The sequence below is a fragment of the Loxodonta africana genome, chromosome 20, assembly GCF_030014295.1.
Source record: "Loxodonta africana isolate mLoxAfr1 chromosome 20, mLoxAfr1.hap2, whole genome shotgun sequence".
NCBI classification, from domain to species: domain Eukaryota; kingdom Metazoa; phylum Chordata; class Mammalia; order Proboscidea; family Elephantidae; genus Loxodonta; species Loxodonta africana.
The window spans coordinates 69,228,657-69,243,395 of NC_087361.1; the positions used below are offsets into that span (position 1 = coordinate 69,228,657).

A 14,739-nucleotide genomic window follows, 5' to 3' on the forward strand; every position below is an offset into this window, starting at 1 on the left:
GGGGACTACCTGTAATTGTCAGATTATTTGTAGGGCTGGTAAATATTGGAATGATATTTTGAAATTAAATGCAATTGTGGTCCTCTTTTCCCACTTCAGAAAGGCATTATTTTTCCATAGAAGTTATGGATTTTTGTAAATTCACCCACGTTATTACCTGGGCCCTTAAAAAAGAACCAGTGGTACGTCTTCGTTAGATGATTGATTTGGCACAAGGTGCATGCTATACCAGTGTGCCAGAGCTTCACCATGACACAGGAAGTAAATCCTTAATATCCATTCACTCATCAAGTGTTTATTTAATGCCTGACAGTATACTGGGCACAGGACACATGGTAGTGATCCACTGAAGGGATTAATTCCGAGTTCATGTTATGAAGTAAACAAGGATTCGTGTTTCATCACATTGCCTCTAGAGCATTTTCTACAAATTGGCTACCTACTTAACCATTAGCTTCGATAGCACTATTTTTATTTTTTATCTTTGAGGGAGTGGGGATAGAGTATATGGGAGGTTGTGAGATGCAACGACATTGATAAAAGCAGTTCAGACTCTGCTCACTTTTTGGTGGAGTGCAGAAAATTAGCCCTATTCTCTCTTTGGTGGAATAATTATAATTGTTTGTGTGGTTCAAATGCAGCATTCATTCAGGAAGATTATTGTTAGAGCCTCTGTCATCTCTGTGTCTTTCTCAGAGGTTACTCATAGAGAAGCCAGTATGAGAGACTTGAGGTGTGTGGGTGGGTGTGGTTTTTTCTCCCCTAACAGTTATAAGACCTAAGATGAATTCGCTCCTTACTTCTTGTAGGAAATAGTCCACCTCTAGGGTGCTGGGTTCTGCTTACTACATGGTCCAGGAAATCTGAATGCTTTCCTTCATAATAAGAGTATAGAAGGTGATCCGTGTGGAAGATGCAGTTTTTCTTTCTTGCCTCCCAGAGGTGACAGGTCATCCCCAGGCCTGTTGATTGATTCAGTTGTTTGCCAAATGGGGAGTTCATTGATCTTGGGGACCAGAAATTGACACTTGAACAGAGAATAGACATAGCAGTGGTTGAGACGTCTGCTGCCATTGCTTTCAGCCGTAAATCAGGCTCTCTCAGAAAGTTGTCTTATACATAATGTTCCTCCAAAGTCCAAACCAAAACTCTCTGAAGGCAAGTTGGTCAGAGCGTGGGAGACTAGTCAGTGTGCCCTGAGGGCCCCTGGTTGAAGCGCCCATCACATGCAGCGCGTACTTCTATCTTTGGCAGGCAGTGTGAATCCTTTGGATGCGTTCCCCAGCTCTGTGCCATGTGGCTGTGGGAACCCTGTGACCACAACCCTCTTTGGAGTTGGGCTTTGTAATGTGCTTCCGTCCCTGGGGTGGTGGTTTCTGGGCAGGAAGATGGGAAGCAGGACTTGAGGATTGTTCTTGCTTTTTACTTGTCCAACTAATAATGCATTAGAGCTGTCCCGGAGAATGATGCCTGAGTTACGTATTTATAAAAGCCTTTGATTTTTTTTTTTTTTAACTCGTAAAAACAAAAACGCTTTATATATAACCCTTCTCTTTTTCTCAGATGTGGAAAGGGTCTAACTTTAGCTTCATCAGATTAAGAGCTTTAGTGCCTTATTTAAACTGGACAGATTTCAGGTTAGCATTTTTTATTCTTTCCAGTCTATATAATAGGGAGAAAATGACATTTCCCAGAGTTAAATTTTTTTTTAAATTAAGTCAAACTTTCTAGAGCAAAGGCTAAAACCCAAAAACCAAACCCGTTGTTGTCAAGTCGATTCCAACTCATAGCAACTCTATAAGACATAGTAGAACTGCCCCAAACGGTTTCTAAGGAATGGCTGGTGCATTCATACTGCTGACTTTCTGGTTAGCAGCCATCGCTTGCCATAGCTCTTAACCACTGTGCCACCAGAGCTCTGAGCAAAGGCTAAGGCCCTGTCATAAATGCAGCTAGATTGTTGTTGTTAGTTGTGGTTGAGTTCATTCTGATTAATGGTGACCCCATGTGTGCAGAATAGAGCTGCTCCATAGGGTTTTCAAGGCTGTGAGCTTTTGGAAGTAGATCTCCATGCCTGTCTCCTGAGACACCTCTGGATGGGTTGGAACTGCCAGCCTTTCAGCTAGTAGTCTAATGCCCAACAGTTTGTGCCACCTGGGGACTCCGCAGCTCATTTACAAGACCAATTTGAATAAAATCTCTCTCTTTATTTACATTAGAGGAACAGTAACTGAAGCTTACTGGAGTTTACTTTTTAGAAATATTCCCTATAACATTGACTCTGAACTTAACTTTTAATATTATGGAAATATGGAGGTGCAATATTGAAGGATTCTATGGGCAAAGTATTGAACAACATAGGAAGCATCAAAACAAGATGGAAAGAATACACAGAGTCATTGTACCGAAAAGATCTGGTCGACATTCAGCCATTTCAGGGGGTTGCATATGATCAAGAACTGGAGGAAGAAGTCCAAGGTGCACTGAAGGCATTGGCAAAAAACAAGTCTTCAGGAATTGACAGAATACCAATTAAGATGTTTCAACAAATGAATGTGATGCTGGAAGAGCTCACTTGTCTATGCTAAGAAATTTGGAAGACAGCTACCTGGCCAGCCGACTGGAAGAGATCCATATTTGTGACCATTCCAAAGAAAGGTGATCCAACAGAATGCGGAAATTATCAAACAATACAGAAATTCAAGCCAGATTCAGAAAATGGCATGGCTGAAAGCAGAGAATACCAGAAAGATGTATATCTGTGTTTTATTGACTATACAAAGGAGTTTGACTGTGTGGAGCATAACAAAATTATTGATAACATTGCAAAGAATAAGAATCCAGAACATTTGATTGTGCTGATTAGGAACTGTACATAGACCAAGAGGCAGTCATTCGAACAGAGTAAGGGGATACTGTGTGGTTTAAAATCAGAAAAGGTGTGCATCAGAGTTGTATCCTATTACCATACTTATTTAATCTGTATGCTTAGCAACTAGTCTAGGAAGCTGAACTGTGTGAAGGATGTGGCATCAGGATTGGAGGAAGACTTTTTAACAACCTGTGATACAACTTTGCTTGCTGAAAGTGAAGAGGACTTGAAGCACTGACTGATGAAGATCAAAGGCTGCAGCTTTCAGTATAGATTATACCTCAGCATAAAATAAATCCTCACAACTAGACCAATAAGCAACATCATGATAAATGGAGAAAAAATTGAAGTTGTCAAGAATTTCATTTTACTTGGATACACAATCAGGGCCCTGGAAGCAGCAGTCAGGAAATCAAATGGTGTATTACATTGGGCGGATCTGCTGTGAAAGACTTTTTAAAAGTGTTAAAAAGCAACGACCTTGCTTTGAGGACTAGGGTGCACATGACCCACCCAAAACCCACGGCCATTGAGTCGATTCCGACTCATAGCGACCTTATAGGACAGAGTAGAACTGCCCCATAGAGTTCCCAAGGAGCGCCTGGCGGATTTGAACTGCTGAACTCTTGGTTAGCAGCCAGAGCACTTAACCACTATGCCACCAGGGTTTCCCACATGACCCAAGCTGTGGTATTTTCAGTTGCCTCATATGCATGTGAAAGCTGGACAATGAATAAAGAAGACCAAAGAAGGATTGATGCCTTTGAACTGTGGTATTGGCAAAGAATATTGAGTATACCATGAACTACCAGAAGAGTGAACAAATTTGTCTTGGAAGAAGTACAGCCAGAATATTCCTTAGAAGTGAGGATGGGCGAGACTTCATCTCATATATACTTTGGACATGTTATCAAAAGGAACCAGCCCCTGGAGAAGGACATCATGCTTGGTAAGTTAGAGGGTCAGTGAAAAAGAGGAAAACCCTCAACGAGATGGATTGACACAGTGACTACAACAATGGGCTCAAACATAGCAATGATTGTGAGGATGGTACAGGACCAGGCAGTGTTTCGTTCTGTTGTACATAGGGTCGCTATGAGTCGGAACCGACTGCATAGTACCTAACAACAACAACAAGGAGGAAAGTGGAAATAGATGATAGATAAGTGGTAGCTTTGGTGAAGTGTAAGACAGTACACAGTAGAAGCTCCATAGATACATCCAAACTCCCTGAGGGACCGAATTACTGGGCTGAGGGCTTTGGGGACCATAGTCTCAGGGAATATTTAGCTCAGTTGGCATAACATATTTTATAAAGAAAATGCTCTGCATTCTACTTTGGTGGGTAGCGTCTGGGGTCTTAAAAGCTTGTGAGTAGTCATTTAAGATACTCCACTGGTCTCACGCCTTTGGGAGCAAGGGAGAATGAAGAAAACTAAAGATACAAGGGAAAGATTAGTCCAAAGGACTGTGTGAAGGATGCGGCATCAGGATTGGAGGTGAGTAGCGTCTGGGACCATACCTACCATGGCCTCCACCAGACTGTGTCCAGTACAGCTAGATGGCGCCTGGCTACCACCCCTACTGCTTTGATAGGGATCAAAATAGAGGGTCCCAGCCAGAGCTGGAGAAAAACATAGAACAAAATTCTAGCTCACAAAAAAAAGACCAGACTTACTGTCCTGACAGAGACTGGAGAAACCCTGAGGGTATGGCTCCCGGATACCCTTTTAACTCAGTAATGAAGTCACTCCTGAGGTTCACCCTTCAGCCAAAGATTAAAACCCGCTGCCATCGAGTCGATTCTGACTCATAGTGACCCTATAGGACAGAGTAGAACTGCCGCATAGAGTTTCCAAGGAGCGCATGGTGGATTTGAACTGCTGACCTTTTTGTTAGCAGCTGTAGCACTTAACCGCTATACCACCAGGATTTCCTCAGCCAAAGGTTAGACAGGCCAGTAAAACAAAAGGACACTAAAGAGGCACACCAGCCCAGGGGCAAGGACTAGAAGGCATGAGGGGACAGGAAACTGGAAACAGGGAAACCAAGGTCGAGAAGGGAAAGTGTTAACATGTGTGGAGTTGTTAACCAATGTCATAAAACAATATGTATACTAAGTGTTTTAATGAGAAGCTAGTTTGTTCTGGAAATGTTCATCTAAAGTTCAATTAAAAAAAAAAAATGAGGAAAGTGGGGAAAATATCTGGTAGGAGAAAAGTCATTCTTATTTTTTTGACGTACAAGAACCTCGCTGGGGAAACCTATTTCAGTTTCTCCTGATTCGACAATTGGCCTGTTCTGCCGGCTCTTGTTCCATGCAGAGAAATGGAGATGTTCTGCTGTTCCAACTTGGAAAAGTAGTTATTTGTTAGTAAATGATAAGGAGGAGGCCTGCTCTGCTTTGAAGAGGTGGAGATGTGTTTTCTACTGCTGAATGAACAGAAGGGGCACTGCAGGCGGTGCAGTCAAGCTTCTTCTGGTGGCTCCTTGTTTAATGAACTTTCTGGTTGTCTATAACTTTCATCAGGGTGTCCTGTGCTGGACCATGATGTTGGTCTATACTTTTTAGTCTTGTAGATTTGGATTCTTAATGTGATTATAAGCTACTTACTTAGATTAATACCTTGAACCCTTTGACTGTGAACTGGCACCAGTAAACAGTCACAGGAAGATTGAAGCGATAGAAGGTAATGTGCAGGAAAAATGTGAGGGCAGGGGAGATGTTATTACTGTATTCAAATCCTTTTATTACTGTATTTGTTGTATTTTTCCTGTGCTTTTTTTTCATTCAAGTAAAATTCTATCTCTTGATGTCTTTCCTCTGAAATCCAGATCTGGGTAAGCTTTGCTGGGTATCCCTTGGATAGTTAAAGAATATACAATTTATTTTTAAATAATTTAAGACTTACTAAAAGGTGCCAGGACAGTACAAAGAGCTCCCTATCCCCTCATACAGACTCCCGAATTGTTAACATTTTAATGCATCACCCAATCTCCCACATGTATGTATTATTTCTACTATTTCTAGCCTTTTCTGAACCTTTTGAAAGCAGGTGGTAGGTACGTTGTCCCATCATCTCCAAACACTCCAGTGTGCCTTTCTCCCAAACAAGGGCATGCTTCTAAATACCAGCATACGATGCTTGGAATTAGAAAATTAACACTGATTCAATACTACCACCCAATCCACAACCCCATTTAGGTTTTACCGACTGTCCCAATAATGTCTTTTCTTCTCTTTGGTCCAGAATACTATCCAGGAATACATGTTGTGTTAAGTTGTCTGTTTCTTCAGATTCCTTTAATCTAGAACAGTTCCTGGACCTTTCCCTGGCATTTATGTCCTTGACAAGTTTAAAGAGTAGACCTTAGGTTCTGTAGGACAACCCTCAACCTGGATCCATCTTTTGTTTCCTCCTGACTAGATTCAGGTCAGCAGCAATGGCACAAATGATTTGATATGCATCACATTGGGGCCACACAATGTCAAACCCTCCCATCCGTGGCAGTGTTAACCTCGATCACTGGTCCTGTTGGTGTCTTCTAGGCTTCTCGCCTTTAAATTCACCATTTTCCTTTTGTAGTTGATTAGTCTTTTGTAAGGAGATATTCTAAGATTTCACCCATAATCCTCCCACTAGCCCAAACAGCCATTGACAACTCCCACCTGACTCAGTGATTTTTTTTTTTTTTTAATTCATCATTCCTTCTACATTTATTAGTTAGCATTCTACCGTACGGAAGAGCTTTTCCTTTCCATTTATTTATTTTGTTTATTCATTTATTTATATCAGTGTGGATTTGGGAAGTTTTTCAGTGGGTTGTAATCTGTCATATCACTTATTTTTAAGCTTAAATTGTCCCTGATTTGGTCAGTGAGCCCCCCTTTGAGCTGGTTCCTGTGTCCCTTTGAAACATCTCCATCTTTGGATCATCTTAATGGTTACAAGCTGTAAGAATCTGCCTTCCAAATGACAGAAACGAAGCTCTCTGTGAAGCAGGGGCTTGGCTTCTTTTGGGGGAACGCTTCCATCACCGGGTGCCATAAATTACAGCCTCAGCTGCCAGCTATGTTTCCGTTCCTTCTATAGCATGACCAGCCTCTGGAGCAGTTTTCCTGGAGAGGAACTTGTCAGCAGCTGCTGTGTGCACGGCTCACTTCACGTGGCTCTCAGAGGGTGGAAGCCTCTGGAGAGGCTATCTCTCTTTTCCCAGGTGCTGGTACAATCTGCTCCTTGAAAACTGTTAGCTTAAAATGGTCACCAGATGGGATAACTTTAGAGACGTTTCCACCAGCTTGACTTCCCAAATTTCAACAAGAGCTTTGACTACTTAAGTGCGTTTCAATGTGTAATTTCCAAAAACCATTCCCTTTAACCAAAAATCCTTGTACTATTTGATCCTGAAGAGAATTCTGAAACTCAGACTACCTAAGCATATGTCTTCCTCAAATGGGATTGCCTCTTCTGTGGTTAGGAATCATGAATTTAGCTGAAGGTCAAAGAGCTTATTTGCGAATGATAGATAAATGTTTCTTGGCTAGATTTCTTTCTCTGTCTGCTGTTGGGATTTGGGTAGCTCAATACTTTGAAGCTTGTAGTAGAATTGATTATAGTAGAAAGACTGTGTAATGTTCTTTTCTCAGCTTAGAATTCGTCCCCCTCTCTACTCTTGGCACATACAAGCAGTAAACCAGGTGACCCGTGTGCGTCAGAGTAGAACGGCAACTTTCTTCTGAGGCACCTCTGGGCAGACTCAAATCTCCAACCTTTCCATCAGTAGCCAAGCGTCACTACTTATTTGTGGAAATGGGAATTTGTCTCTCTGGTTACTTCAGTTAACTGTAAAATCCTTTGCATTTCACCCACTTTCAGAGAGGACTTTAGGTGGCTTGCCCTAAAAGTACATATTATACACGGGGAAGTTTAATGTTAAAAGTGAGATAAAAAGAAAGAACAAGGACTACGGTAGTTACTGTGTTGAGACTGGAATTAATTCTGAAGACTGTGTCAACCCTTTGAGTTGCAGTAATACTTTAAGGCACTTACTCCATACAGTCCCTCCCCTGCCTGGGCCATCACTCACCTCTCAAGAGTGTGTACAATAGATTAAGATGGAAAACAGGTAAGGAAATGCGTGTTTTGATCCAAATCCATTGACACGCCTCCAAAGACAATTTCAAGTATCTATCCTAAAGGGTCACTAAAAAAACTAGTGGCATAAAAATGTTGTCGCACTTCCTCCTTTTCTCCCTTCCTCCAGGCCTCCTTTTCTAGAGTAGTCTTAACTTTAAACCCAGAGTAATATGCACTGATTGACAGGAGGAGCCTTAAGCGTTTCTTTGAAAAATACCTAGGATTTCTTTTAGAAAAGGGAGTCTAGAGACCTTAGGTAGAATCACAATAACATTTTAGAAAGTCTGTGCCAGCTAGTGGTGATACTGTGCTTCCTTCCCAGGTTTCATTTCCCATGGCTTTGGGCAACTTTGTATATCTTTTCACAGCTACAGCGGCTAACCAAAGGGTGGCAGTCCCAATCTGCCAGGCACTCCTTGGAAACTCTATGGGGCAGTTCTACTCTGTCCTGTAGGGTCACTATGAGCCGGAATCGACTTGATGGCACTGGGTTTTTTGGGGGGCAACTTTATATATCTTCTCACAGAGACATGTCAGCCTGCTTTTAATTGGAGTCCTTCAATTTAAAAGTTGTTTATTTGTCCCAGATTGAGTAAAATATGTGGTAGGAGCGTTGTCTACTACTACGCGTTACCTGGGCCCCTGAGACCTGGGCCCAGCACCTGCACAGGCTGTGTTTTCACCTTCTAGTCTTCATAGGTAAATGGAAAGACCTGGGGGTGGGGGGGAAGGTGGTTTTGCTTTTTAAGCTTCAAAATGGGGATAACAATAGGCCTTGTTTGATAGTTATTGTGAGCATTAAGTGAGATGATGCATATGAAGTGATCAATACTTAGAAAGGGGCTCAATTGATGTTATCTAAAAGAAAGAAAATGGGCTGCTACTTTAGTTGCTCCCTCCACCTCCTTCTCTTCAAGTAGCCGCAGTCAAGACCATCTGGACTTAAGAACAACCACCAAAAAAAAAAAAAGCTTTAGTTTGTACTTAAGACAATTTGATCTGAATTTTCCTCCAGCCAGCGCTGGCAGGGTTAATGTGCGCCAGCTGAGAAGCCAGGCGGGTCCCTTCTGGCAGCCCCATATGCAGATACTGTTATATTAATTACAAAAGAGGCCTGATTAGCTTGGAAGCCCTTTAACTGTCAGCGAGGCAGCTGCTCCAGTTCCGAAACCATCTACAATTTTAATCTCTTCTTCAGAGAACTGCTGAGGCTGCACCGTAGGTTCCCAGAGCCCCTGGCTAGGTCAGCCAACTTTAACTGCAGTTATAAGAAGTCCAGCGGAAGCTTGCATGATTAAATTCACATATAATTTAAAATCAAATCAAACCAGCCTCCCGTCCCCCTCAGTCATTACTGTTCCAGTAGTTAAAATTTGATGGAATCCTGAAAGTTTAGAGCTGGAAAGGATGTTAAGGATGACCTGACCCAACACCCTCAGTTTACAGGTGACAAATCTGAGCCTCAGAAAGATCAAGTGAATTGCCAAGGTGGCAAAGCGAATCCGTGGAGAAGCTTGGAGTTGGAATACCTACCCTCCTGTCTAGTGCACTTCCCACTTTGGTGCCGCAATAAGGAGTGAAATGATCTAGTTTTAACTTCATTCCTCCCCATGCCCTTGTTCAAATCTTGTAGACTTGCTGGAGGTCAATGAAAAAGCTACAGATGAATGGGAGAAGCAAAGGGCTTGAATAATCATGTACCGAAGAACAGAGATGGTTAGGTCCAGACTGAATAATCACGTACTGAGAAAGAGAGGTGGTTAAGTCCATATTGGAGACCTCTCTTCTGCCTAGAACGATGCACACAGAAAGAGTGTGTGGGTACGAAAAACTAGAACTGGGCTCAACTTAGGCCCTCTTTTCCCTCACTGGTTTTGGTTGTTTTGACACGAGCAGGCTTATTTGTAGTGGTTGTTTTTGTAGGAGAGATTTGGGAGGGTGACGATTTGGGTCAGATGTATGGTGGGGTGTGTCTTCTATGGTTTTGGCAGATGCAGCATGTTTGACTGCCTTTCCTCTAGGTGACACTGTCTCTGAAGCGCTGAGGCCTCTCCCTCTGGTCCTGAAAAGTGGTTGAGTTAGTTCTTGTTCTATGATCCACTTACCTAGCAGCAGTCACAGAGCTCGTTTAGCTTGTTGTTATTTGTTATGTGACAGCTTTTTATTACAGGAGTTGTAAAAATTGTCATATGAACCTACACTTAAAATACCTCTCTCAGAGATCTGAGAAGGTCTGGGAAAAGAGGAAAGATAGGACATTTAGGGGACAGTGAAGGCAGCCTAGCTGGACTTGTCACTGCTCATGCTGAGACTGTGGCAGTTAAAGTCTGCAAGGGGAGTGAGGGAGGCCATATTTTATCCACATCTAGTCTCCATGTTGAAAGGTGGGAGGTTTGTAGGAATATCTGTTGCTTTTAAACTATACTGAACTTTTCCAAGTACTTAGTGGAACTGCTTATAGCTTTCTGTAGACAGTTCTTCACAATAAATGGATTCTTACACAGGAAAGACAGATTTAGAACATCAGGTATTTACTGTGTCAGTCACTGTGTCAGGTATTGAGCATACAGAGAAAAATATGATGGATCTTCCTGCTTTTGATAACTCTAAACATAATTAGAATAAACTGGTAAGTAATGTGTAGTTGTGAACAAGGTGCTAAGGGACTCTGACCTTTGCCAGTTGCTAAGTGATCACACAGCAGTTGGCGGCGTCCTCCTGGCTTTTAGATCATGGGTCTTTATGCTTTACGCTTGTGCTTAGTAAATACCTTGCACAGAATTAGGTACTCACTTCAAGCTCTGCTTTTTCTCAGGAACCGTCTCTTTCCCAGGAGAGAAAATTTCTTTGTTTCACTATGTGGCGTTGCTCACGCATCTGTGCAGGCCAGGGTGGTACACACAGACATTAAAGGAAGGGTTGATGAAATGCATACAGGGGTCTGGGTGAAAGCAGATCTCTTGAAACCTTATCTCTGGTTCGGTGATGCCATTTGTGGAAGAGACAGAGGCTCAAGGATTTGAAATAGCAAGTTTTGTAGCAGAGTAGATACAGTCTGAAGTGGGATAAAAAAAAGTCTGAAGTGGGATAACATCTTTAAAATGAGTCAGGCCTGTCTTGCTTCCGCTGTTGTTGTTGGGTTCTTTTGAGTCAGTTCTGACCCATAGTGACGCCATGTGACAGAGTAGGACTACCCTGTTATGAATTGAATTGTGTCACCCCCCAAAAATGTGTGTCAACTTGGCTAGTCCATGATTCCCAGTTTTGTGTGACTGTCTACCATTTTGTCATCTGATGGGATTTACTTATGTGTTGTAAATCCTACCTCTATGATGTTAATGAGGTGAGATTAGTGGCAGTTATGTTAATAAGGCAGGACTCAATCTACAAGATTAAAAACAAACCAACAAAAAAACCAGTGACATTGAATCGGGTCCTTTTCAATCAATCTCTTTTGAGATATAAAAGAGAGAAGTAAGCAGAGAGACACAGGGACCTCATACCACAAAGAAACAAGAGCCAGGAGAATAGTGAGTCCCTTGGACCTGGGTTCCCTGCTCAGAGAAGCTCTTCGACCAGGGGAAGATTGATGGCAAGGAGCTTCCCCCAGAGCCATCAGAAAGAGAAAGCCATCCCCTGGAGCTGGCACCCTGAATTCAGACTTCCAGACTACGAGACTGTGAGGGCATAAACTTCTGTTTGCTAAAGCCATTCACTTGTGGTATTTGTTACTGCAGCACTAGGTAACTAAGACATGCCCCACAGGGTTTTCTTACTGTAATCTTTACGAAAGTAGATTGCCAGGTCTTTCCCCCGTGGAGCAGCTGGGTGGGTTTGAACTACCAACCTTTCAGTTAGCAGCTGAGTGCTTAACCGTTTGTGCTACGAGGGCTCCTTCTTCCTTCAACTACAGGAGCAAAATAAGCAGCTTACAAATGGGTTAATGAAGCTCATGGTTAAGTGACTAAAGTGAATACTGTTTCTTTTGGTGCCACCTGAAATTTTAATTAAGATGTGTGTATCTTATGCCTAGATGGACCTTCTTACAGCCTAAGAATTGTGTGTGTGCCTTTCTGAGCAGATGCAGGAGTTGCCTGAATCATAGGTTTAGGTAAGCACTGGTACTGAAGAGGCAGAGAAAAGCTCTAGTTCAGAATCTGAGAGTTTCAGGGAATTAATTTCCGAATGTTTTTCCCAGACAGAGGTTTTCATATCTTAGGAACCTTTTTCTTCTCCCTCGATATACTATTTGAATCTATTTTGGGGAGCTAGCTAGTTAGATTAGTGGTGGTTGTCCTGAAAGAAGGGTGTTGTCGAGATAGATTGCATCTCTTCCTGGATTTGCCTGGATTTTATTGTAACAAACAGCCCTTTCTCTTTGTCTTACCCAGGGTCTTGTCATCCATAAGCTGAAGGGATGTGATCTGATTAGGAAGTATTGATCTTAAATGAGCACCTATGTTTTAAGAAAACAGATGACTTGGCAGCTGGGATGCTGTCACCTGCTATCAGGGAGATGAACTGGCAAAGATTCTAGAGCTTATGCAAACTTGAATAACATTCTATTTTGATATGTGTGCACTTGAAGATGTAGCTCATCAATATGTTTAGTTACAAAATATGTCATAAGTGAGGAAAGTAACAAGCTAAAATTGCATATGGCAGAGAAATATAAAAGGGCCATATATGTTCAAGTATTAGGTTTTCTCTTAGAAGGAAGGTTTTAATTTTGACATACAGGCAGTCCCTGGGTTACGAATGTCCGACTTATGTACAACCTGTAGGCATGAACCAACTCCCGTAAAGCCTACTATATTAAAAATTCCAGGTACATACAGTGGTTTATAATAACAAAGGGGTGCTACTTTGTGACGTGCTTCAAAACATTATTATTATTATTACTGTATTTTTTTTTTTATGTTAAAGGTGTTTTAGTGTATCTGGAAGTATTTCTTTAATGTTTTCTATGCATAGAAAGATACAGGATATACTGTATACTAAGACAGACATTTGACTAACTGACGTTAGATATGAACCGTAGCTAACTGTTCCGACTCATGTACAAACCGACTTAAAGACAGACTTAGGAACAGAACTCATTCATCATCTGGGGAATGTCTGTATTTAGGTGTAGTTTCTCCTTGGACTCTTGTTTCAGTTAATGTAGACTTTTTCTGGCATTGTCATTTTAATGATCTTGCATTTGTGATTGAATCCTTTTACACTCCTTCAGCTGTTCTACTCAATGAAAAAAAGACAGGTAAATCAGGTCACTGCCATCTTTTCCAGGAGCCCTGGTAGCACGGTGGTTAAGATTCAGGTGCTAACTAAAAGGTTGGTGGCTTGAACTCACCAGCTGCTCCACAGGAGAGAGAGGAGGCAGTCTGCTTCCGTGAAGATTACAGGCTTGGAAACCCTAGAGCAGTTCTACTCTGCTCAATAGGGTTGCTATGAGTTGGAGTCAACTCATCGGCAGTGGGTTTGGTTTTTTTTTTTTTGGTTCTCTGAAAGGTGGATGGTTCAGACCAGCTGCTCTGAGGAGGAAAGATGTGGCAGTCTGCTTCGGTAAAGATTAACCCAGTGTCGTTGAGTCGATTCCGACTCATAGCGACCCTATAGGACAGAGTAGAGCTGCCCCATAGAGTTTCCAAGGAGCGCCTGGCAGATTCGAACTGCTGACCCTTTGGTTAGCAGCCGTAGCACTTGCAGGGTTTCCATCCAGTAAAGATTACAGCCCTGGAAATCTGAAGTTCTACTCTGTCCTATAGGGTCTCTATGAGTTGAAATCGACACAGCAGCAATGGGTATGGGCCACGTTTTCTGGATAGAAACAGCAGCTCATTTCCTGGGGATGAGCCAGGGAGGGGAATTCTGTTTGATATTTGAAGAGCCTTTTCTGACTGGGATGTTCTGTTGGTATTTCCTTCACCTAGAAATTCCTCCTCTAGGACCCTGCCTCCTGATGGGTTCTGTGTGTGTGTGTGTGTTTGCGTGTGTGTGTGTCTGTCTGTCTGTTTCTGCCCCTCCTCACTCTTCCCTATGAACTTCTTTCTCCTTTCCCACCCTTCCCTCCCGCAGCAGGCCAGCTGAGCTGCATTTCCTTCCCACCCAAGGAAGAGAAGTACCTCCAGCAGATTGTGGACTGCCTGCCCTGCATCTTGATCCTTGGCCAGGATTGTAATGTAAAGTGCCAGCTGTTGAACCTGCTCTTGGGGGTGCAGGTGCTTCCTACCACCAAGCTGGGCAGTGAGGAGAGCTGTAAGCTTCGGCGCCTTCGCTTCACCTATGGGACTCAGACTCGGGTCAGCCTGGCACTCCCTGGCCAGTATGAACTAGTGCACACTCTGGTTGCTCACCGGGGCAACTGGGAGACCATCCCTGAGGAGGACCTGGAGGTCCAAGAAGACAGTGAGGACGCCGCCCATGTTTTAGCGGAACTGGAGGTGGCGATGCACCATGCTCTGTTACAGGTACCATCTCATACTTACACACCAGTCACATGTACAGACCAGCTTTTCTCTCGTTTGGATTTTCTCAGAAAGTAATTTGGTGAAACATACTCTGGGCTCTGAGCTTCAGTTTGTGAAGTCAAAGGAACATAATCGAGGAGGCTGAAAAACAGCTAGGGGTATAGCAGTGCCCACCTCTGCCTCAGCCACCCTGCTGCTAGGCCCTGGGCAGGTTGTCTCCTTGCCTGCTTATTCCCTTTTCTAAAATAGGACTGTGACT

At 42.8% G+C, this 14,739-nt stretch overlaps 1 protein-coding gene across 7 annotated transcripts in view; it reads left to right on the plus strand.

Moving 5' to 3' along the window:
- The window catches only part of DSTYK (dual serine/threonine and tyrosine protein kinase), a 54,449-nt gene that overhangs the window by 7,604 nt on the left and 32,106 nt on the right, over positions 1 to 14,739 (plus strand). For 4 of the 7 annotated variants that reach the window (XM_023548313.2, XM_064273321.1, XM_023548312.2 and 1 more), the window contains exon 2: positions 14,089 to 14,480. The exons of 1 other annotated variant lie outside the window; for it this stretch is intronic. In XM_023548313.2, coding sequence (XP_023404081.1) covers positions 14,089 to 14,480 — 392 coding nt within the window. The remainder of the gene's footprint in view (positions 1 to 14,088; positions 14,481 to 14,739) is intronic. 2 more of the 7 variants (XM_064273322.1, XM_023548311.2) reach the window with 1 other exon arrangement.